At 44.1% G+C, this 25,020-nt stretch overlaps 1 protein-coding gene across 5 annotated transcripts in view; it reads right to left on the minus strand.

Moving 5' to 3' along the window:
- The window catches only part of BCAS3 (BCAS3 microtubule associated cell migration factor), a 1,718,074-nt gene that overhangs the window by 1,319,989 nt on the left and 373,065 nt on the right, over positions 1 to 25,020 (minus strand). For all 5 annotated transcript variants that reach the window (XM_069757219.1, XM_069757222.1, XM_069757218.1 and 2 more), the window contains one exon: positions 14,670 to 14,840. In XM_069757219.1, the coding sequence (XP_069613320.1) occupies positions 14,670 to 14,840 (171 nt within the window). The remainder of the gene's footprint in view (positions 1 to 14,669; positions 14,841 to 25,020) is intronic.

A 25,020-nucleotide genomic window follows, 5' to 3' on the forward strand; every position in this document is an offset into this window, starting at 1 on the left:
TCGAGCTCCCTCCTGTGGTCATGAGTGGTACTTCGGCTGGTTCTGTCTATGAGCTTCCTCTGGTGGATGTGAATGGGGCTGCGGCTTCTGAGTTTCCTTCCTCAGGTGACGAGGTTAAGTCGTTAGGTGCTACTCTATTTAACTCCACCTAGTTCTTTGTTCCTTGCCTCCAGTCAATGTTCCAGTATTGGTCTTGCTCTCTCCTGGATCGTCTTGAGGCCTGTCTGCCCTGCATAAGCTAAGTTCTGCTTGTGTTACTTTTGTTTGCTATTTTTTCTGTCCAGCTTGCTATATTGGTTTTTCTTGCTTGCTGGAAGCTCTGGGACGCAGAGGGAGCACCTCCGTGCCGTTAGTTGGTACGGAGGGTCTTTTTGCGCCCTCTGCGTGGTTGTTTGTAGGTTTTTGTGCTGACTGCAAAGCTATCTTTACTATCCTCGGTCTATTCAGTAAGTCGGGCCTCACTTTGCTAAAACCTATTTCATCTCTGTGTTTGTATTTTCATCTTTACTCACAGTCATTATATGTGGGGGGCTGCCTTTTCCTTTGGGGAATTTCTCTGAGGCAAGGTAGGCTTATTTTTCTATCTTCAGGGCTAGCTAGTTTCTCAGGCTGTGCCCGAGGAGCCTAGGTCTGGTCAGGAGCGCTCCACGGCTACCTCTAGTGTGGTGTGATAGGATTAGGGATTGCGGTCAGCAGAGTTCCCACGTCTCAGAGCTCGTCCTATGTTATTAGAAACATTGTGTTTCTGAATCACCAGTTCATAACAGCCTACGTGGCGTCAAAGGTCGGGAAGGGGTTAATTAACAGATTTAAAATATAATCTTTATTACGATAAAAATATGAATAAAAATGAATAAAAAATATATAAATAAAAAATAATAATGCATGAAAAGAACTGAAATTGCGTTTTTAACAATATGGTGCCATTTACAATGCCTATGGTTTCTTGACCTCGTATATTAATACACTCGTGCGCACTGAACTATTTATACCTGTGATTAATTTGTGTTTTGTTAATAATAATAATAATGAAGATTATACTGTTGCCAACATCTTTTTATTAATTTATATTGCCAATTCTAATGGCCATCCAGGTGATGCCCGAAATCCTACTTGCATTAGTACCAACTTGCTTTATCTAGAGATATTGGTTATTTATACCAGAGTGCCTCATAGTGTATTTCATTCTATAATGGTGCATATTGTTTCAGTTGGTTCTTAAAACACATACAATTCTAATTCGGAATTGAGGCCTTTTGGGACTAGGCTGAACACTTTAGCCCAAAAAGGTAAATCTTTAGGTATTTTGAGTAAGAAGGAGTTCTATTATATCCTGAATAAAAATCCTAGTAAGGCGATTTTTTATCACATCCCAAAACTACACAAAGACAAGACGTGTCCTCCTGGCAGACCTATCATATCCGGGATTAACAATATAACAGCTAATTTATCCCGATACGTGGATGTGCACTTGCAGAAGTGCATGAAATTAATTCCATCATATTTAAAGGACACTGGCCATACACTAGAAATTTTAGAGGGAATTAAATGGAACGAGAGGTATATATTAGGTACAATAGATATTAAATCATTGTATACGGTGATCAATCAGGAAAGAGGCTGCCAAGCAGCAGGTCATTTCCTAAGTTCTCTAGAAGCATACATTCTAGTGCAAATACAATATATTTTGGACTGTATTAAATTCATATTACAGCACAATTATTTCGTATATGAGGGCCAATACTATTTGCAAAAGTGGGGGACCGCAATGGGGATGCGGTTCACACCAAGTTACGCAAATCTATATGTCGCCAAATGTGAGGAATCCCATATTCAATTCACAGGACAACTGCACCTGGGCCTAGTCATGTGGCGTCGGTTTATAGACATTTTTTTATATAGGAAGGTTTCCAAACTGACCTAAACACCTTTATTTCAGGCCTTAATAACAATCAATATCGTCTAGAATTTACACCAAATATTAGTACCACCAATGTTAATTTTCTGGATTTAAATATCTATGTGGAACACAATCAATTATACACCAAGTGTCATCATAAGGAGGTGAACTCTAATAGTTTCATTCACATCACCAGCTGCCACCTCCCAGTATGGCTAACCAATATACCAAAAAGTCAATTCACTAGGATAAGATGTAATTGCTCTAATATGGTAGATTATAATAGGGAAGCCAACTATCTAACAACAGTTTATAGATAAAGGGTATTCAAGACCATTATTGGAAAAAGCACAGAAAGATGTTGTTAGGACTGGCGGAACGCACCAAGAGAGATGATAAAGATGCGTTCGCAGTCCGGGGTCCACCGTGCAGGTGAAACCTGCTGCTAGGAAATGACAGACAATATGGCGGTATTCAAAAGTATACACGCGTGGGTTAAACCTCACCCAGCGTGAAGAAAGCGATCCTGTTGCGTCACAGGACCGCGGTACCGCACATAGAGCGCGAGCAAGTGGTCAGCGAACTAAACCCCAACAGGGATTGTAGTCCGATTAGACCCTTGCTGGCACTACACCGCTACTGGGTGTGAAAGGAATTATATAATTAAGGCACCGAAGTGCGAACTGTGCCGTGCTGGCAGGCACCACTAAGCACCCAGACGTGGGTCAGGAAGCGCACACTGGCGCGTGGCACCGCACTGGCGGTCACAGCAGTAGACACTGACACGTGTGTGACACGTTGAGTGATAAGTCGGGCGCTAGATAGCAGCCATACTCCATACGCGAACAATCATACAATAGGGTAGGGGTATTTAAAGAACGACTTGCACTCACAACAAACACACGTATTAAATTGTACACTAGCGCATGGCCGTGCGGTCATGCGCAGTTTATATAGTTGCAGGACAGGAAGCGGCCACAGAAACTTTGCCCTTCCAAGACCTGCCAAGAGGACCAATAGAATGCGCTGCAGAGTCTGAGCACATGACCCTCGATCTCCAACGGGAGATCTTGCCCTGGGCATGCTCAGTGTGCGCAGACAAGGACTTAGTCCCAGAGAAGTCCACTCGCTGCTGACCAGTATAGGCTTTACAGGCAGAAGCTGGAGAAGCAGCAGTAACTCTTCTCACAGAGTCAGACTGAGCGAGACGCTGGGATCGACGTCCCTGCTGAGCAGGCTCCACTGCGGCTGGAGGAGAATGGGAGACCGCAGCGGAGACGGATCGAGATTCCCCTTGTGCAGCAGAGGAAACTCGACTCCTAACAGATGTAGCCCTTATACCGAGAGTCTCTAGTAATGAAAAATAGCAGTAATAACAAAAAAAGTAGTAATAATAACCGCAAGGACAAGAGGGATGATGTCGATAATGGGAGTCTACAGAAACAAATCCTAAAATTACTGTTCATTACGCAGTTCCATGCAGGATATAATAAATTTGTCAATATCATACGGAAAAATTGGCCAATTCTAAAGAGGGATAAGATAGTAGGGAAACTTCTCCCCACCAACAGTAGATTCGTGTATAGAAAAACGCAATCGTTGGGCCATCTCATAGCCCCCACAACTAAGATGACCTGCACAAGAATGGGCAATAGCCCAATAACGTTGGGTAAACCGAAAACTGAATTCCTACCCTGTGGAGTTTGCTTTGCATGTACACATACTGCTTTTAAGAAAACAAGGCACGTAACATTTTTGGATTCGAATGGGACTAAGGAATTCACTATTACAGATCATATATCTTGCAAATCCAAGGGATTCATCTATACAATTCAGTGCCCATGCAGGAAATTGTATGTGGGCCGTACCAAACGACCATTTAGTGAATGTACAGTATGAAAGAACATTGTAAGAATATTTTAAAAGGTTTTATGGGACACCCATTGCCCCGTCATTTTAAAGAGAAGCATCGACAATCACTTAAAGGTGTCCAATTCTGTGGAATCCAGTTGGTATATCAAAACTGGAGAGGGGGGATTTTATTAAAAAAATGTCCAGAAAGGAATCCGAATGGATTTTTATCTTAGACAGCCTAGTCCCAAAAGGCCTCAATTCCAAACTAGAATTGTATGCGTTTTAAGAACCACCTGAAACAATATGCACCATTATAGAATGAAATACACCATGAGACACTCTGGTATAAATAACCGATATCTCTAGATAAAGCAAGTTGGTACTAATGCTAGTAGGGTTTCGGGCATCACCTGGATGGCCATTAGAATTGGCAATAGGAATTAAGAAAAAAAGATGTTGCCAACAGTATAATCATCATCATTATTATTATTATAATGGTCATTCCAGAGGTGTAACAAAACACTAATTAATCACAGGTATAAATAGTTCGGTGCTCACGAGTGTATTAATATAAGAGGTCAAGAAACAATGTGTTAGGGCTAGCGGAACGCACCAAATAATAAGACAGATAGAGTATGGTGCGTTCGCAGCCCGGGGTCCACCGTGCAGAGATGGAACCTGCTGCCAAGTAATGACGGACTATATGGCGGTACTCATAAGTATACACACGTGGGTTAAACTTCACCCAGCGTGAAAGAAGCGATCCTGTTGCGTCACAGGACCGCGGTACCGCACATAGAGCGCGAGCAAGTAGTCAGCGAACTCAACCCCAACTAGGATTGAAGTCCGATTAGACCCTTGCTGGCACAACACCGCAACTGGGTGTGTAAGGAAACTCAATAACAATTTAAAGGCACCAGAGTGCATGCGGTACCGCACTGACGAACGCCACTAACCACCCAGGCTTGGGTAAGGAAAGCACAGAGGAAGTGCACGGCGCCGTACTGGCGGTCACAGCAACTGGACGCTGTAATGTGTGATTAGTGCTGTAGGCTAAGTCGGGCGCTAGAAAGCAACCATACACCTTCCGCGAACAGACATTCAATAGGGTAGGGGTATCCAAGGACGACTTGCACTCACAACATACACACATAAACAATTGTACACTAGCGCATGGCCGTGCGGTCATGCGCAGTTTATATAGTTGCAGCACAGGAAGTGGCCACAGAAACTTTGCCCTTCCAAGACCTGCCAAGAGGACCAATGGAATGTGCTGCAGAGCCTGAGCACATGACCCTCGATCTCCAACGGGAGATCTTGCCCTGGGCATGCTCAGTGTGTGCAGACAAGGACTTAGTCCCAGAGAAGTCCGCTCGCTGCTGACCAGCACTGGCTTTAATGGCAGAAGCTGAAGAAGCAGCAGTAACTCTCAGTACAGAGTGAGACTGAGCAAGACGCTGGGACCGACGTCCTTGCTGAGCAGACTCCACTGCGGCTGGATGAGAATGGGAGACCGCAGCGGAGATGGCTCGAGATTCCCCCTGTGCAGAAGCGGGAACTCGAGACCTAACATGGCCCCCCTCCTTGGGCCTCGCTACGCTCGAAGGCAGCAATGAGCTGTGGGGCCCGAATGTTTTCAGCAGGCTCCCATGACCTGTCCTCCGGGCCATAACCCTTCCAATCCACCAGATAGAACTTTTTGCCGCGTACCACCTTGTACCCCAAAATAGCGTTCACCTCGTAATCGTCCGTAGACGAACCCGATGTCCTGGCAGATGACTCGGAAAACCGGGACATGTATACGGGTTTCAAGAGGGACACATGAAAGGTGTCGGTGATACCCAAGCGTGGAGGAAGAGCCAAACGGTAGACCACAGGATTAACCCGTTCGAGAACCTTGAAGGGACCTAAGTAGCGAGGAGCAAACTTAGTGGACTCAACTCGCAGCCTGATGTTACGGGCGGAGAGCCACACCAAGTCGCCAGGAGCAAAGGGCGGAGCGGGGCGCCGATGAACATCAGCGGAGGACCTCATTCTCTCCTTGGAGGCCCGAATGGCATCCTGCGTGCGGTCCCAAATGTCCCGTGCCTCCACAGCCCAGTCTGCCACCCTGGAGTCAACAGAAGACACAGGCATGGGCACAGGAACACGCGGATGCTGGCCGTAATTTAGGAGGAATGGAGTCTGACCGGTAAAGTCGGCTACGGCATTGTTAAGTGCAAACTCTGCCCACGGTAGCAAGGATGCCCAGTCATCCTGCCTGGCAGAAACAAAATGTCGTAAATATGTGACCAAGGTCTGGTTGGCCCTCTCTACCAACCCATTCGTCTCGGGATGATATGCCGAAGAGAGATTTAACTCAATACTGAGTAGACGACAAAGCTCTCTCCAGAATCGAGACGCAAACTGGGGACCCCGGTCACTAACAATTTTGTCTGGCATACCGTGTAGGCGAAAGATATGCTTGACGAACAAGACAGCCAACGCCCGTGCAGAAGGTAGCCGTGGAAGAGGCACCAAGTGCACCATTTTGGAAAAATGGTCGGTGATCACCCAGATAATGGTGCAGTTATGAGACTTGGGTAGGCCCACCACAAAGTCCATCCCGACCATCTCCCAGGGCCTGTCCGCCACCGGCAGAGGATAAAGCAAACCAGCTGGCCGTTGCCGAGGAGTCTTGTTCTTGGCGCAAGAGACACACGCCCGAACATACTCTGCGACATCACGAGCCATATGCGGCCACCAGTATGTCCTCGCCAGTAACTCAGATGTCCTTTTGGTACCAAAATGTCCACCCACCCTGGACGAGTGTGCCCAAGAGAGAACCTCCGGTCGCAAACTGGATGGAACAAAAGTCTTGCCCGGGGGCACAGACTCTAGCGAAACCGGGGCCACAGTTCTCAAGCTCTCGGTGGGGACAATAAGCCGAGGCTCCCACCTCCTCCGCAGATGACACAACGGAGCGAGAGAGAGCGTCGGCCCGAATGTTCTTCTCCCCAGAAAGAAAATGGAGGGTGAAATGAAATCGGGAGAAGAATAAGGACCATCTGGCCTGGCGAGAATTCAACCGCTGGGCTGTCTGCAGGTACACCAAATTTTTATGGTCTGTGAAGACTTGGAAGGGAAAACGTGCTCCCTCCAAGAGATGTCTCCACTCCGAGAAAGCCAACTTCATGGCTAGCAACTCCCTGTCCCCGATGGAATAATTCCTCTCTGCTGGTGAAAAGGTCTTGGAGAAAAAGAAGCAAGGATGCTTCCGACCTTGAGCATCCTTTTGGAAGAGGACTGCTCCAGCACCAACAGAAGAGGCATCCACCTCCATGATAAATGGCTTATCAACATCGGGGCGATGTAGGATGGGAGCGCTAGCGAAGTGTGACTTTATAGAGTTAAAGGCCTTGGAGACCTCCTCAGACCACAATTTGGGATTCGCCCCCTTCTTGGTGAAGCCAACCAAGGGAGCTACCAAAGTTGAGAAGTGCGGAATGAACTGGCGATAATAATTAATGAACCCCATAAAGCGCTTCACCGTTTTAAGAGAATGGGGTTCCTGCCAGTCCATCACAGCCTGTAGTTTAGCAGGATTCATAGCCAATCCCTGGGCAGAGATGATGTAGCCTAGGAAAGGCAAGGACTCCTGCTCAAACATACACTTCTCCAACTTGGCATAGAGGGAGTTTGCCCGTAGGAGGTCGAAGACTTTGCAAACATCTCTCCGGTGGGAGTCAATATCTGGAGAGTAGATGAGAATATCATCCAGATAGACTACGACCGAGGTGGAAAGCATATCCCGGAAGATATCGTTCACAAAGTCTTGGAAAACGGCCGGGGCATTACAGAGCCCGAAGGGCATCACCAGATATTCATAGTGCCCATCCCTGGTGTTAAAAGCCGTCTTCCATTCGTCCCCCTCACGGATGCGAATCAGGTTGTAAGCACCCCGCAGATCTAGTTTAGTAAATACCCTTGCTCCCCGAAGCCTATCGAAGAGCTCAGATATCAAGGGCAAAGGATACTTATTTTTAATGGTGATGGCGTTAAGACCCCTGTAGTCTATGCATGGACGTAGTTCCCCATTCTTCTTCTGTACGAAGAAGAACCCTGCCCCAGCAGGTGACACTGACTTCCTAATGAATCCTCTTGCCAGATTTTCCTGGATGTACTGTGACATTGCCTCCGTCTCCGGGAGAGATAGCGGATAGACTCGACCCCGGGGAGGCTCAGCACCAGGCAAGAGATCAATAGGACAGTCATAGGGGCGATGGGGCGGAAGGATCTCCGCCGCCTTTTTGGAGAACACGTCTGCATAAGACCAATACTGCTTGGGGAGAGAGGAAAGATCTGCGGGTACCTCAGTAGTAGCAACCTGAACGCACTCCCTCTGACACCTACCCCCACAAGATTCGCCCCATCCCAGGATTCTGCCAGAGGACCACTCGATATGAGGAGAGTGGTACCGTAGCCAAGGTATTCCCAACAGGACCTCATCAATTCCCTCAGGAATGACGAGCAGAGATATTATCTCCTGATGAGATGGCGACATGGACAGAGTAAACGGGATGGTCTGGTGTGTTATCTGTGAGGGCAGTGTCGACCCATTCACCACTCGTACCATTACTTGTTGAGCTAGCATAACCAGGGGTATTGCGTGACGTTGGGCGAAGGCAGAAGACATAAAATTGCCCTCCGCCCCAGAATCCACGCAGAGCTCTACCGAGTGGGAGAATGATAGTAATTGTCCCCTTAAAGGACAATTTAGAGGCAAACGTCGCCGTGTCTAGTGCACCTCCGCCTACTACCACTAGACGCTGACGTTTCCTCGACCGCTGAGAACATCTGGTGGCTAGATGTCCTGACTGCTGGTAAACATGACAGACCTTGAGTGCACAAGCGGTCCGGGACTTAGATCCCGCTTGTGACACTTCCCTGGCCTCATGTGACACAGGAACCAGAACCGGAGATTCCAGAGGTTTGGCGAAGGTAGGAGCCAGCCGAAACCTCTGCCTACACTGGGCTCGCTCTAACCTCCGCTCGTTAAAACGGAGGTCAATTCGAGTGGAGACAGTTATTAACTCCTCCAGTGTGGCAGGAATCTCCCTAGTGGCCAGAGCGTCCTTAACGTAGTCAGCCAGGCCCCTCCAAAATATGGGGATAAGAGCTTTATCCGACCAATCTAGCTCAGAAGCTAAAGTGCAGAATTGGACGGCAAAATGACTGACCAAGGACTCACCCTGAGTTAATGCCAGCAGTTGGAGCGCAGTATCATGGGTGACTTGAGGTCCTAAAAAGACCTGTTTCAGAGTGCTCAGAAACAGCGGAGCACTCTGCACCACATGATCGCCACGCTCCCACAGTGGCGTAGCCCATTCCAACGCCCTGTCCGATAAGAGAGACACTATAAATCCCACCTTAGCCCGCTCTGTGGGAAAACGTGCAGCCAGGAGCTCGAGGTGAATACAGCACTGACTCACAAATCCCCTACAAAATTTGCTATCACCAGAAAATTTTTCTGGCAGCGGGAGGCGAGAAAATGTCGGAGCAGGGGTGGCAATGGACAGGGTTGCTGCAGCCACGCTAGCAGCCTGTACAGCAACTGCGGTAACATCCACAGCTGAGGTTGCGCTCTCGAGAGCCGCCAACCTACCCTCCAGCTGCTGGATATACCGCAAGGATTGCTGTTTGTCCGTCATTACTAGCCAGACCCTGGCGCTAGTGTAATGTTAGGGCTAGCGGAACGCACCAAATAAGACAGATAGAGTATGGTGCGTTCGCAGCCCGGGGTCCACCGTGCAGAGATGGAACCTGCTGCCAAGTAATGACGGACTATATGGCGGTACTCATAAGTATACACACGTGGGTTAAACTTCACCCAGCGTGAAGGAAGCGATCCTGTTGCGTCACAGGACCGCGGTACCGCACATAGAGCGCGAGCAAGTAGTCAGCGAACTCAACCCCAACTAGGATTGAAGTCCGATTAGACCCTTGCTGGCACAACACCGCAACTGGGTGTGTAAGGAAACTCAATAACAATTTAAAGGCACCAGAGTGCATGCGGTGCCGCATTGACGAACGCCACTAACCACCCAGGCTTGGGTAAGGAAAGCACAGAGGAAGTGCACGGCGCCGTACTGGCGGTCACAGCAACTGGACGCTGTAATGTGTGATTAGTGCTGTAGGCTAAGTCGGGCGCTAGAAAGCAACCATACACCTTCCGCGAACAGACATTCAATAGGGTAGGGGTATCCAAGGACGACTTGCACTCACAATATACACACATAAACAATTGTACACTAGCGTATGGCCGTGCGGTCATGCGCAGTTTATATAGTTGCAGCACAGGAAGTGGCCACAGAAACTTTGCCCTTCCAAGACCTGCCAAGAGGACCAATGGAATGTGCTGCAGAGCCTGAGCACATGACCCTCGATCTCCAACGGGAGATCTTGCCCTGGGCATGCTCAGTGTGTGCAGACAAGGACTTAGTCCCAGAGAAGTCCGCTCGCTGCTGACCAGCACTGGCTTTAATGGCAGAAGCTGAAGAAGCAGCAGTAACTCTCAGTACAGAGTGAGACTGAGCAAGACGCTGGGACCGACGTCCTTGCTGAGCAGACTCCACTGCGGCTGGATGAGAATGGGAGACCGCAGCGGAGATGGCTCGAGATTCCCCCTGTGCAGAAGCGGGAACTCGAGACCTAACACAATGGGTATTGTAAATGGCACCATATTGTTAAAAACGCAATTTCAGATCTTTTCATGTCTCATTATTTTTATTTATATATTTTTTATTCATTTTTTAATCATATTTTTACCGTAATTTGAAATCTGTTAATTAAGCATTTAACCTAATGCTGTGGATTGCAGGGATTACATCAAACAATTCCCACCGCTGGATGCTGGGATACATAGGGTTAATTGCGGTAGGCAGGAGATGTGACCGATTTCACTATATAAGCGGAGCGACCAATAGGGGGCCGTAACCCTGACGAAGAAGTGCGACTCACTTCGAAACGCGTTGGTTGTTTTTGGCCCTACCAGGCTCCGTAGACCAGTGACGTCACAAGTGGTCGAGAGGCTGAGAAGCATCAGCCATTTTTTTCTTCCTCGTGTAACCAGGGACGCCACCGGTCTGGACGACTCTGGCTCTGCACACAACGGTAGTCTCCCCCCGCTTATTGTAGATCTCCTCGGTGACATACGCACAGTATTCCCTCACCCAGCAACGAATCTGCAGGAGGAATCTTACCTATTCGGAACACGGCGGTGTGCATCTGCACATTAGGAAACTCCTCATCTGCCTGCCATAAACACCCATCCGATACCTCTGCACGTTTTTCAGGTATGTGAAGCGTTAATACCGATGCATTAAGCAATAACTATTACAGCTCTTTAAAGGTGTTTTTTAGTTGATCTGCCTATTGGATCTATTGGTTTACTTAGAAAACCGTTTAATTACATTAGGCATAGTACTTAGTGTATATTGCATTCGGTAATTTTAAGTGCTTCCGTGGAGGATTTAACAACTACCCTTTCTAGCGCGATATTTTCTATTTGTTATTATCTACTTCTATACTGACAAGAGGGGGCACAGCCTCTGTCTAAATACCAGCAGCTTTTCTTTCCCCATCCCCCCTTTTTTTCTCCCCTCTTTTTTCAGAGTGTATATAGCGCCAGTGTGTCTGTTTGATATTAGTATTGTGTTTTCTTTATTAATGATCAGTATTGTAGTATTCGGTCACTATGTTGTGGTAATATGTGATCTGGTTATGTTGTGGCGGTATTTGTTCCTTGTAGGAGCTATTATTTGGTCACCATGTGGTAGTAATATTTGATCTGGTCTTAGTGTCGTGGTATTTGTTCCTTGTATAAGCTATTATTCGGTCACTGAGGTGCCAATATGTGGTTTGGTCATGGTGTGGCAATATTTGTTCCTGGTATGTGATATTATTTGGTCACTATGTGGTGGTAATACATAGTCTGGTCATGGTGTGGCGGTTTTTGTTCCTCGTATGTGGTACAATTTGATCAATACATGGTGGTAAAATGTAGTCTGATAATGGTGCGGTAGTTTTGGTCACTGTATGTGATATTATTGGTCATTTAAAAAAATTGAAAAATAAATAAAAATATACCTACATTTTATTGGATATTTTAAAAAATGTTTAATAAGTTACAGTAGAGTAAAGCCCAGCAAAAACAGTCTACCTTGTCATGGTGGCGGTAAATGTGTGATTGGTGAGGATGTGGTGCAGATGTGGAGTTTTTCTAAGAGAGGGCGGTGGGACTGTGGGCAGTTCAAGAGGTGGAGCCTGGGATGAGTTTCAAGGGGGCCCCGAAAAGTTTGCCAGTATGGGACCCCGAAATTCCTAGTGACAGCCCTGGGTACATGTCTGCAGTCACTGTATGTAACCACAGACTTGTAAATCCTGTCATTTGCATGCTTAAGCACACCTTTCAACTAGACTCATATGGCCTCGCTCAAAACACTTGCATTGAGTGAGGCCGGAAAGAGTTTAGTCAGCATGTGACTGCAAATCGCATATTTGTGGTCATGTGCCTGCCGTTCCCAGCACCAGAACCAGTGAATCCTCATAATGAGCAGTAAGGATTCACAAGTCTACAGTTACGATACATAGAGTCACTGCAGAGTGGAAGGCTGGGTAACCCTTTAATAACATTTCTCACAAGTGCCGAACCATCAAGATAACACTACAGAAAAAATCATATTACTAGTTACACAGACTTTCTTACTGTTAATTATACGGTTGGGGGGATCTACCGGTAACTAACCAAAGGTGTTTGAAAGTGGCTCACAAACTACAAAAGTTTGGGAATCTCTACTACAGACGAAATGTGCAAATAGGTGAACTGTCTGCAGAAAACTAGCACTTGGAACATGTGGGGTTCAAAAAAAGTGTCAAATCCATGAGGACATCATCATAGAAGGGACAGATCACCCTCACATTCAACATATGAGATTACTTGAACATATCAACCACACATTGAACATATGGGATAAATTATAACTGGGGAAGTAAAATATCTGATTCTGTAACAAGATATATTACAAAGTTGATCATTTTAATGTGTATTATTAATTTAAAAATTGCAACAACGGTTAAAATTTAATGATTTAGAAAACCAAGACATTTTGGACAATTGTATTCTCCAATTTAGTGGGAACAGTTTGAGGAAGGCCTTTTTCTGTCCCAGTATGATTGTGTCCCAGTGTACAATGCAAAGTCCATAAAGGCATGGTTATGTGGAAGAACGTGACTCGCCTGCACAGAGTCCAGAACTTAATCATATCAAAGATCTTTAGGATGAACTAAAATGAATATTGCAAGCAAACATCAATGTTTAACCTCAAAAATGAAATTTCCATAGTCACACTCCAAAATCTTGTAGAAAGGCTTCCCAAAAGAGTGAAAGATGATATAACTGCCAAGGGGGGACTGAGCCATATTATGCCTATGAAATTAGAATGTCGTCATAAATGCTCCTTTATTAGTGATGAGCGAGTATAGTCGTTACTTGAGTTTCTCTGAGCATGCTCGGGTGGTCTCTGAGCATTTTGGCGTGCTCTGCAATTTAGTTTGTGTCGATGCAGCTGCATGATTTGCGACTGCTAAACAGGCTGAATACATGTGGGGGTGGCTTAAAAAACAGGCAATCCCCACATGTATTCAGGCTGTCTAGCAGCCGCAAATTATGCAGCTGTGTCGACAAACTAAATCGCCGAGCACGCCAAAATGCTCAGAGACCACCCGAGCATGCTTGAAGAAACTAGACGAGTAACGAGCATACTCGCTCAGCACTATCCTTTATGTGTAACATGTAGGCATCCTAATATTTAAGCCCATATAATGTATCAAGAAAGTGGGGTCCCTTATCTGCCGTTTGGAATTTCTAAAACTAAGGGCCGCCATATAAATTAGACATATATCAGCCAAATGCTTTAGTATTAGTTGTTAATCTTTGTATATGACCACTATGAAGTCACTTTGTATGCCAAGCTTTGAATAGGTTGCTGGCTATATGTATACACAGGGCATAGTGTTGTAGTTTATGAGAGTCATGAAATGACAGTTACCATAACTTCCAATGAAGAGAACTACATGAACGCATCTTTGTCTTGAGATGTTGATTGGGGTGAAAAAAACATGAGTAGTAAGTTGGTAAGTGGAACCCATTCAAATTTTGCATTGCTTGTTAATGGTTGAATATGACAATATGACCCTCAGACATACATAACTTGTGCACCCTTGGTTTATATTGTTTAGAAAAAAATAAGATACATGGTGTCATTAATATTACCTATTTTGATTTGGTGAATAACAAAAATGTTTTAGATGTAGAGGAGTTAGAACATTTAAAGCACCAATATATACAGTAGTTGTGCATTTACTATTCTGTGTATTATAGTATTGTTTACTCTCCTGTAGGATCAGTTCCTTTATGCCGTTTTCTTCAGACAGATGCCAAAGTATATAGAATCTTAAGTGCATGTACATACTATTAGTGTACATATGATTAATGTACACATAAAAATAAAGCGAACAAACTACATATGCAAGTTATTGGTCCAAGACCATATGCTGTGGTCATGAAGCTAGATAATTGATCCTGCCTTGGGCTCTAACAAATGGCATTTCCCTTTAATGATTTCTTTCCCACTTTGCACATTGTGTTGAGCCTCATTCATCTTTTAAATAATTTATTTTCTGTTAATTGTGGTGTGCACTTAGTAATAAAATGGTGCTTGCTTGTCTTCTCCAAATTATCTATTAACCAGTCTGTCTACTTAAAAAAATGACACCATCAAGCTTGTTATGATGTAGACAAATCTTTTATGACAATAATACAATTTTCATTTTTTATTTCAATATCTTAATTTTGAAATTTTGAAGATAAAATTACCTGTCCTTCAGCAACAGTTTCTGTGTCAATAATAGTGATAACTCCTGGAACAAGAGGACTACGCCTGGTGTTGCTGTGTGTCGATAGGTCTTCATCGGAAGATCCTGCAGGCAGTGTACCAGTAAGCTGGGTAACAACTTTTCCAACCATTGTAAGTCCAGTCTTTAGAGTCTGTAAATATAAAAATCCAATAAGGAAATAATTATCCACAATAAATAAATTCTATGTAAATAAAAGCCATGTGCACAATTTGTAAACTAGAGATGAGCAAATCAATTCGCAGGACTCTGGTCCAAAGGCCAGGTCAGCATTCTGTGGCGGCTGGATGAGAGGCCTACAAAATGCCTTCTCCATGCTGGCATCCGTGGCTCCTCTTTTCATTAGCCAGCCTGGAGCGCCATTGTGGTGGTGTGATGCAAGCATGATGCTGAATCAGGCTGGCTAAAGAAATAAGGAGTTGGGAATACCAGCAGGAGATATGCAGTCAAGAATTCTGACCTGGCTCCTGGAGCAGGGTCATGCAAATTTATTCGTTCATCTCTAGTGTTAGCATATCCAAAGCTAGTGTTAAAACAAATGTATTATCAAAAAATGAAATGTTTTACCAAAAAATTGTTCATTATTGCTATGTCTAATCTGGGCTGAATAACATCTTTCTCTGTTGTAATTACTTTGAAAACTAATAAAAATGATTTTGAAAAGAAAATGCTCTATTGTATAAATCAGGCTAATACATTAAATAATAATAATAATTAAATGCGTTTAGCGCCAACATATTGCGCAGCACTTTACAATTAAGTGCTGACAAATAATTCCTGCTAACACCCTTGCACCTCTTAAGTCCATCCTTAACTCTGATGCCCGACTAATTCATCTGTCTCCTCGCTACTCCTCTGCTTTTCCCCACTGCAAATCTCTTCACTGGCTCCCATGCCCTCAGCGAGTCCTGTTCAAATTACTAATAGTGACCTGCAAAGCCATCCATAACCTGTCTCCTCCATATATCTCTAAACTTATCTCCCGATATCTTCCCTCACGTAATCTCCGGTCCTCCCAAGACCTCCTTCTCTCCTCCACTTTAATTCGCTCCTCATCTAATCGCCTCCAAGACTTCTCCCGAATATCCCCCATCCTCTGGAATTTTGTTCCCCAACATGTCCGACTATCAACCACATTCGTATCCTTCAGACGGAACCTGAAAGCCCACCTCTTCAAGAAAGCCTACAGCCTGCACTGACCCCGCTGCCTCTTCACCATTACCGGAGCTACCGCGTCACCAACACTGGAGCTGCTGCAACCCCCCGATCTACTGTCTCCTTCCTCACCACCCTGTAGAATGTAAGCCCGCAAGGGCAGGGTCCTCTCCCCTCTGTTTCAGTCTGTCATTGTTAGTTTGCTTACTGTAAGTGATATCTGTAATTTGTATACAACCCATTCTCATGTACAGCACCATAGAATCAGTGGTGCTATATAAATAAATAATAATAATATACAGACAATAAATTCAATACAAGGTAAGACCGTTTAAACAGTTACATTAGGAGTGAGCTCCCTGCACGCAAACTTACAACTTACAAGTAAATTGTCAGGACACAGCTGTCGGCTGACCCAGAAACAGGGGCTCCTTCCCTGTCCCTAACACCAGGGGGCGCACTAAATCGCCCTATTCTCCAGGATACTTTTGAAAGTGAAGATGCTGGGGCCTTCACCCTTGCCTTATCTCCTGAGTCACCCCTCCCTTTGTTCTCTTCCCCCAAACAAGGAAGTGGGGTGTTACTGTGCACCGTAGACACCAACCCAAAAAACAAGGCAACACAAACAAGGGTTAACAGAAAACTTCAGGCATACAAAAATTCACTCACATATAACAGAGGAATGCACTGGGGCATGGAGGTGTGAAATAAACCAAAATACAGAAGGATTGGGAAATACACTTACAAACCAAGCAACAGTCACAGATAACTTCTACAACACTCCTTCTCATATGGACACCTCTCCCTCCGAAAGCCATGCAGCAAATGCTAGCGCTGACAAGAATTTGCATCAGAGCCCAGATTTAAAGGGGAAAGGAGTGGCTAGCTGAGCTCAGCTGCGAGCTCAGAGATTTCCAACATGGCTGATTAACCCCTGTTCTGCCAGAATAAACACCATTAAAATGAAGAGGTACTTCTTCTCGACGCTGGAGTAGGAGCAATCAGACGCTGCGGTCTTCTGGCTCCACACTGACGCTGTAATCCAATGACAGAAATGGGGGGACACAATAGATGAAAAGTGCTCATTATTTCAGGTCCAGCAATTATAATAAATATGGATTTTCATGTAAACATGCATAATCCAGGCAGCCAATATGTTTAACCCTGCTGTTCTGTTCGGTCTGGGGAGACCTATTTTGAACTTTGGTATTTTTTGGGGTGTTCAAGATGCGGTTCTGAAACTTGTGGTTGATTGACTTAAATGAGGATGGGTCGGTCGGCCACGGGTTTCAGAGCCGCATCTTGAATATTTTAAAGAATATTGAAGTTCAAAGTCGGTCATTTTTGACCAACAGAACAGCAGGGTTAAGTGCAATTATCAAGTACAAGCAGAAGCACGTCACTAATCCCACCCATCAGCGTTCGTGTCACATGATCGCAGGTCACCGATAGGTTGGCATCACAACGCAGGGTCTGCAAGGGACTCCATGTGGTTGTCAAAGCCGGATAGCTATGAATGCTGCCCAGAAGTTGGCGCTAATAGCAGGTAATCATTTTAGCTACACACAGTAGGGTTGAAGCCCTGCTCTATGTAGTACAAACAATCGGATGATTGCAGCATCTAGTCTCCCATAGAGACTATTGAAACAAGTGTAAAGTAAAAAAAATAGTTTTTAAAATATTAAAAAATAAGAAAAAATATAAAAGCTTAAATCACCCCCAATTTGTCCCATTCAAAATAAAACAATAAAACAAAATACATCTATTTGGTATTGCTGAGTTCAGAATCGTAACGAGAAAAGAAAAATCAAAATGCCAGAATTAAGTATTTTTGGTCGCCGCAACACTGCACTAAAATGCAATAACGGGCAATAGAAAGATCGCATCTACACCAAAATGGTATAAAAAAAGTGTCACCTCGGTGCACAAAAGATAAGCCCTCACAAGCCCCAGATCCTGAAAAATGGAGACGCTACGGATCTTGGAAATGACGCAATTTGTTTTTTTTTGTTTTACAAATTCTGGATTTTTTTTCACCACTTAAATAAAAAAGGACCTAAATATGTTTGGTATCTAAGAACTCGTAACGATTTGGGGAATCATAGTAACAGGTCAGTTTTAGCATTTGGTGAACATTGTGAAAAAAATCCTAATAACAATTGTAAAATTGCACTTTTTTACAATTTCACCGCACTTGGAATTTTTTTTCCCATTTTCCAATACCTATATGGTAAACCAAGGGTGTAGTTCAATAGTATAACTTGCCCCGCAAAAAAAACAAGTCCTCACATGGCCAAATTGATGTAAAAATAAACAAGTTTTGGCTCTTGGAAGAATGGGAGCGAAAAGAAGACACGCAAAAACGGAAAATGGCCCAGGGATGAAGGGGTTAACAATGCACTTCTAAAAAAGAAAAACACCTCAGAAAAACAAATAGTGCACAACATTAGAGCACAAAGGTTTGGATAGTCAAACCCAAATTTTGAAAGAGAAACCGATCAATGTATCCAGCAACTACCACTTATTCTGCCTCCTTTTCTCTCTGAATATACCGTAATTAACAAAATATCAAATACATAACAGACAATATTGAAAATACAGGTGTTAGGAGTCGAGTTTCCTCTGCTGCACAGGGGGAATCTCGATCCCTGTCTGCTGCGGTCTCCCATTCTGTACCGGCCGCAGTGGGGCCTGCTCAGCGGAGGCGTCGCTCCCAGCGTCTTGCTGGGACTGATTCTGTGCAAAGGGTTACTGTTGCCTTTTCTGGCTCTCCTGTTGTACCCTGCACTGATCTGCAGCGAGCGGGCTTCTCTGGGACTAAGTCCTTATTTGCACACACTGAGCATGCCCAGGGCAAGATCTCCCGTTGGAGATCGAGGGTCACATGCTCAGGTACTGCAGCACATTCCATTGGTCCTCCAGGAAGGTCCTGAAAGGGCAAAACTTCAGCAGCAGCTTCCTGTGCTGCAACTATATAAACTGCGCATGACCGCACGGCCATGCGCTAGTATTGTCTTGATAATATGTGTGTGTGTTGTGTGTGAAAGTCGCTCTTTAAAATACCCTCCCTATTGGATGACTATTCGCGGAAGGTGTATGTTTGCTATCTAGCACCCGACTTATCCAACAGCACGTTACACACATAACAGCGTCTAGTTGCTGTGACCGCCTGTACGGCGCCGTGCGCTTCCTCTGCGCTTTCCTTACCCAAGCCTGCGTGGTTAGTGGCGCTCGTCAGTGCGGCACTGCATGCACTCTCGTGCCTTTATTTACTATTTTAATAGTTTCCTTACACACCCAGTTGCGGTGTTGTGCCAGCAAGTGGTCTAATCGGACTTCAATCCTGTGTTGTGGTTGTGTTCGCTGACTTCTTGTTCGCGCTCTATGTGCGGTACCGCGGTCCTGTGACTCAACAGGATCACTTCCTTCACGCAGGGTGAAGTTAACCCGTGCGTGTATACTTTTAGTACCGCCATATAGTCCGTCTTACAAGCGGCAGGTTCTTCCTGCACGGTGGACCCCGGGCAGCGAACGCACCATTTATAATAAATATCTATTTCTACTCGGTGCGTTCTACTAGCCCGAACAACAGGTGTAATGCGTTTAGTTGTGGAATAATATATACCGATGTTTACCATTTATGGCCTATGAATCCCTGAGATATCCTGTATGATTACGCTGACTGAAAGCGGGGGTTGGAACCCTAGATGACGAGGTTTTGGCGCCCTCGCTCCATAGCAACTGACCCGCACTCACTCTAAATGCCCCTAATATACCAGATACTGCTAGATAATCCTAAGCTAGATATAAATCAATTGTCTAGTGAAAGGAGGGAAAGCCCATAGATATCAGATGTAACATAAAATACTTATAATTAGGATGTTCATCATTGGAGATGACTTCCATGTTTCTGCCTCGACTCTCCAGACAGATTGGGAGCATGGATCAAATTCCTATGTGAAATTTGACATGTCATCTAACACCACTTTCAAAAATATTTAATATTTAATAGTGGTGAAATCCTTATTAAGAGGCATCTGCGTGCTTCTCCTTTTAACATCGGTGAATGGACCCTTGCCGATACATTTTTTAGTTTCCTACAGTAATCCCAAAAGTGCTTGAAAACCCTCAATGTCTTCATCTGAGAATCTCAGCTGATGATGACATTGCTCTTTATTATGATTATGGAACAAAAGTTTCCATTTTAAGTTTCTAACAAAAATGTTGTGATCTTAAAGCAGTTATATTCATTAGTTGGGACGAAACTGAGCCCTTTTTTCAATACTCCAAACTAATTTTTATATAAATTGTAAGATGTTACTTTTATGATTTGCCTTTGCATAATTAGTGTGTTTATCTCAGATCATAGCCCGTTGGGGATCTCTGTTCTATAAAAAAATGTGAGGAAGAGGAGGGTGGAGAAGAGGGTCCGTTTCCATGAGATGGTTTAAAAGTTTCTCTCATGCTCCCATCAGTTTGCTGGGGCCTCCTGTTTGTCTCCATGTGGATCTAGATCAGTGTTTCCCAAACTCCAGTCCTCACGGACCCCACGGGTCATGTTTTCAGGATTTCCTTAGTATTGCGCAAGTAGTGGAAGTATCATCAAGGCACCAGGAATTGTCTCACCTGTGCAACACTATGGAAACCCTGAAAACATGACCCGTGGTTTGACCCGTGAGGACTGGAGTTTCGGAAATACTGATCTAGATTGTCTCCTCTTGCCATGAGGATTTGCCCTATAATTCACTTCCCCCTTAGAGTGACTGCAATTTTTTCTTAAACAAGACAACCACTATAAGCCACCAAACTGTAGGCTTTACCCTCGCCCATGAAAACTAAAAAGTAATAAAACCAATAAAATCAAACCATAGAATAATTGTCACGCACAGTGTTGGAACGGATAAGGGGAAGGGAACCGAGCACTAGGGAAGGGGAGAGTGGAGACCCCTAGACAGATTTAACGTCACTCTGTCTGCCCTAATGTCCCTATATAGATATACACTTATAGGATATACACTTATAGCCGAGCAGGATACCTAATCCCTGACTGACCCTAGCAGTAAGCACTGCATAGGGAGGGACAGGATGTGCACTAGTCAATCCCCACTACAACTAAAGACAAAAGAGGATAGACGAACAAGGGGAACACCTAATTGAGTAACATAGTAACATAGTAACATAGTTAGTAAGGCCGAAAAAAGACATTTGTCCATCCAGTTCAGCCTATATTCCATCATAATAAATCCCCAGATCTACGTCCTTCTACAGAAACTAATAATTGTATGATACAATATTGTTCTGCTCCAGGAAGACATCCAGGCCTCTCTTGAACCCCTCGACTGAGTTCGCCATCACCACCTCCTCAGGCAAGCAATTCCAGATTCTCACTGCCCTAACAGTAAAGAATCCTCTTCTATGTTGGTGGAAAAACCTTCTCTCCTCCAGACGCAAAGAATGCCCCCTTGTGCCCGTCACCTTCCTTGGTATAAACAGATCCTCAGCGAGATATTTGTATTGTCCCCTTATATACTTATACATGGTTATTAGATCGCCCCTCAGTCGTCTTTTTTCTAGACTAAATAATCCTAATTTCGCTAATCTATCTGGGTATTGTAGTTCTCCCATCCCCTTTATTAATTTTGTTGCCCTCCTTTGTACTCTCTCTAGTTCCATTATATCCTTCCTGAGCACCGGTGCCCAAAACTGGACACAGTACTCCATGTGCGGTCTAACTAGGGATTTGTACAGAGGCAGTATAATGCTCTCATCATGAGTAGTCTCAGAGAAGTAACACAGACGTCCTCCAACAACACCAGGGAGGAAGACAGCAGACTGCTATAGCTCCAAGCCTCAATGGGGGAAATGGAAATATCACTAGCAACTTTCAGCAGCAAGCTGGTAGTCATAAACATCCCGGTCCCAGGTGTGTCAACTAGAGCCAGGGGAAAGTTGCCACTGGGTCCTAGAGTCAAAAGAACTAGGCAGAAGTTTGCAAAGCAAACTGCTGAGACCTCCTGCAGTCAGATGCAGAGCGACGGTCTGCAGCCTCTGACACACTCGTGACAATAATACAAATGTAAATCATACATTTTTCAAGAGAATAAATATTGAAAAGCTTTCCATTTAGTAGACGAAGACAAATTACCCAATAATTAAATAAATGTTTCATAAAAAAAAAGAAAAGAAAAATATATAAATAAATTGAAGCCTGCCTGTCTACATTCAGGCCAATACTTATAAAGTATTTATAATGAGGATGCTGACAATTCTGTTTCAGAACTTTCAGTAAGATACTCTGCTAGAAAATGTTATCAAAGTTATATAATCAGAAATAAATGTTATTGCATTTTTATATGCATGATTGAAATGTGTGTAAACAAAACATCTTAGTCTAAAGCAGGCAATGAACATTTTCTAAAATCTAATATTATTGTGAATATCAAATCGATGGACAGGAAAAAAAAGTGGAATGTTTCAAATGGAGAAAATGATAAAAAAAAGACATCTTTTGATTGGTATTGGATCCATGTTTCAATTTGGTAAAGTGGTCCAAAATATGGTGGCAGTTTACGTCCCTATATAGAACCACACACACATTCACTCCCAAATGGGAGAATGAACGATTCAACATTTATAAACACAATAAAATAATACGCAAAGTAGAAATAACTCATTAGCAATCCCATGCACTGTGCAGAGAATTGGGTGCGGGATGTTCAGTATTACCAGCTAAAGTTAATGAACACCGATCACCAGGTCAAAAGTGCCTAGCTTTTGCTCTAAATTTATTCCTGCTGATCACCTGAATATTAAGGGGTTTGTTTTTCTTTTATATCCACCATATGGTTCCAGAGATTTGGACCTTTTTATCTGGCACTAATTTTTATGGTCTTTACAAAGGGGGAGTGGCTCAAAGGATTCTCTTTGGGTGTCTCTTTAGACTGCTCCGCATTATTACCATGTGTGTGCTGCCTCCTTGGTAAAGACCATTAACACTAAATAAAAAGGCCCATATCTCAGGAACTGTATATCAAATCTAAAAAAAAAAGTGGTATACTACAGGATGTTGCTACATCAGTGGCAACAATACACAAAAAAAAGAAAATCGGCACTATGCATTTGGAATACATTTTGCAATGTTAGGTGTTCTTAAGGACATATATTCCCAAGAATTATGATTTTTTTTTAGGATTTTAACCTAAGATATTAAGGGCTCATTCAGACATCATTTTTTTGACGTTTGATAAAAAAGAACCGCTTTCATCAGTTTTTTATCAAAATGTCATCATTTTTCCTTCATCCCCCTTAACTACCTATATGATCTGTCACAATAAATTATATCAAATTTTCCTCTGTACCAGAAGTCTACTGACTTCAACCCGCACATCCAAGCTCTTACCACCTCCTGCCGCCTCCAACTCAAAAATATTTCCAGAATCTGTCCTTTCCTCAACCCTGAAATCTACTAAAATACATGTGTAATGATAACTTGACGGGTATACAGAGGAAAGCCCTGAGGGAGTTACAGTCGTTGGATTCAGTCGTATATAAACCGGCGGACAAGGGAGGGAATGTGGTCATCTGGCCAACCGATAAATACGAAAAAGAGGCATTTCGCCAATTGAGAAATAAAATCACATATCGAGTATTGGATAGTAATCCGATATTGGGTTACACTAGGGATTTAGAATCTATTCTATTATATGCCAATGAATCAGGTTTGGCCCCTAAAAAGGTACTCGATGGTCTCTTACTCAAATTCCCTAGGATTGCTACATTTTACCTTTTGCCCAAAGTGCACAAAGATGCTGTTAATCCCCCTGGCAGACCCATAGTCTCTGGCATAGGGGGGTTGTGTGATAATGTGTGTAAATTTATCGATTTTTATTTGAAACCACTTGTGGAGACGCTTCCCTCCTATGTCAGAGACACCACGGATGTACTTACAAGAGTCGATGGGTTGTCCCTCGAGGCGGGCATGCTCCTAGTTACCATCGACATAGAATCATTGTACACGTCTATTAGACATAGCGATGGACTGAGGGCGGCATGCTTCTTCCTCGAGACGACCAACCGGGATGGACATTTTTTGGATTTCATTTTGGAATTATTAGAATTTGTGTTAACACATAATTTTTTTGTGTTTAAAGACAGATATTATTTACAATTGCAAGGGACTGCCATGGGGGCGGCATGCGCTCCGTCCTATGCCAACTTATTTTTAGGCTATTGGGAACGTACTATCTTCCAGGGGGACGGGGCGCATGCCGCGGACCAGGTGGTGGGCTGGTTTCGGTACATCGATGATGTGCTTATGATCTGGAACGGTGACGAGACCAGCCTGACCAATTTTATGCAGGACCTCAATACAAATTGTTTTAATTTAAAATTCACTTATACATGGCACTGCAGTCAAATTAATTTTTTGGATATCACTTTGTGTGTTGCCGAGGATGGCTCAATCGAAACAGATCTCTATAGGAAAGAGACAGCAGTTAACTCGTTACTGCATGCCTCCTCGGCACACAACTATACAACAATTAAGGCCATCCCGGTTGGCCAGTTTCTGAGGAACAGGCGTGTCTGCTCTATGGAGGCCCGTTTTGAGGGACAGTGCACGACTCTTACTAAAAGGTTTAAAGCCAGGGGGTACAGCAATCGGTGCATTAGGGCGGGGTACAAACGTGCCAAACAAACCCGAAGAGAGGATTTATTACTGCCCCCCAAGAAAGGTGATCAGTTAAGGGACACGGAGATTAGATTTATCTCTACGGCCAATTGTCGCTGGGATCAGATCCGTGATATTATGAACAAACATTGGTCAGTTTTACGTACGGATAACACCTTGGCAAAACACCTTTCCCCTTCCCCGTGTATGGTACAACGCAGGGGCCGAAATTTAAAGGATAATTTGGTTGCTAGCCACTATGTGGCCAAGCATAATACTTTTTTCACAAAAGCTAATCCAAGAATGGGGTGCTTCCCTTGTGGTACATGCGTCGCGTGTCCTAACATCCTTAGGAGTGGGACCTTCAAATCATCTGATGGGAGCAGGGAATACAAGATTCGCGAATACATTACCTGCAACACCACCTATGTGGTATATTATGCCACATGTCCCTGCTCCCTCATTTACGTCGGTCTCACTTCTAGGGAAC

Source organism: Ranitomeya imitator, chromosome 3 (genome assembly GCF_032444005.1).
Source record: "Ranitomeya imitator isolate aRanImi1 chromosome 3, aRanImi1.pri, whole genome shotgun sequence".
Taxonomy (NCBI): domain Eukaryota; kingdom Metazoa; phylum Chordata; class Amphibia; order Anura; family Dendrobatidae; genus Ranitomeya; species Ranitomeya imitator.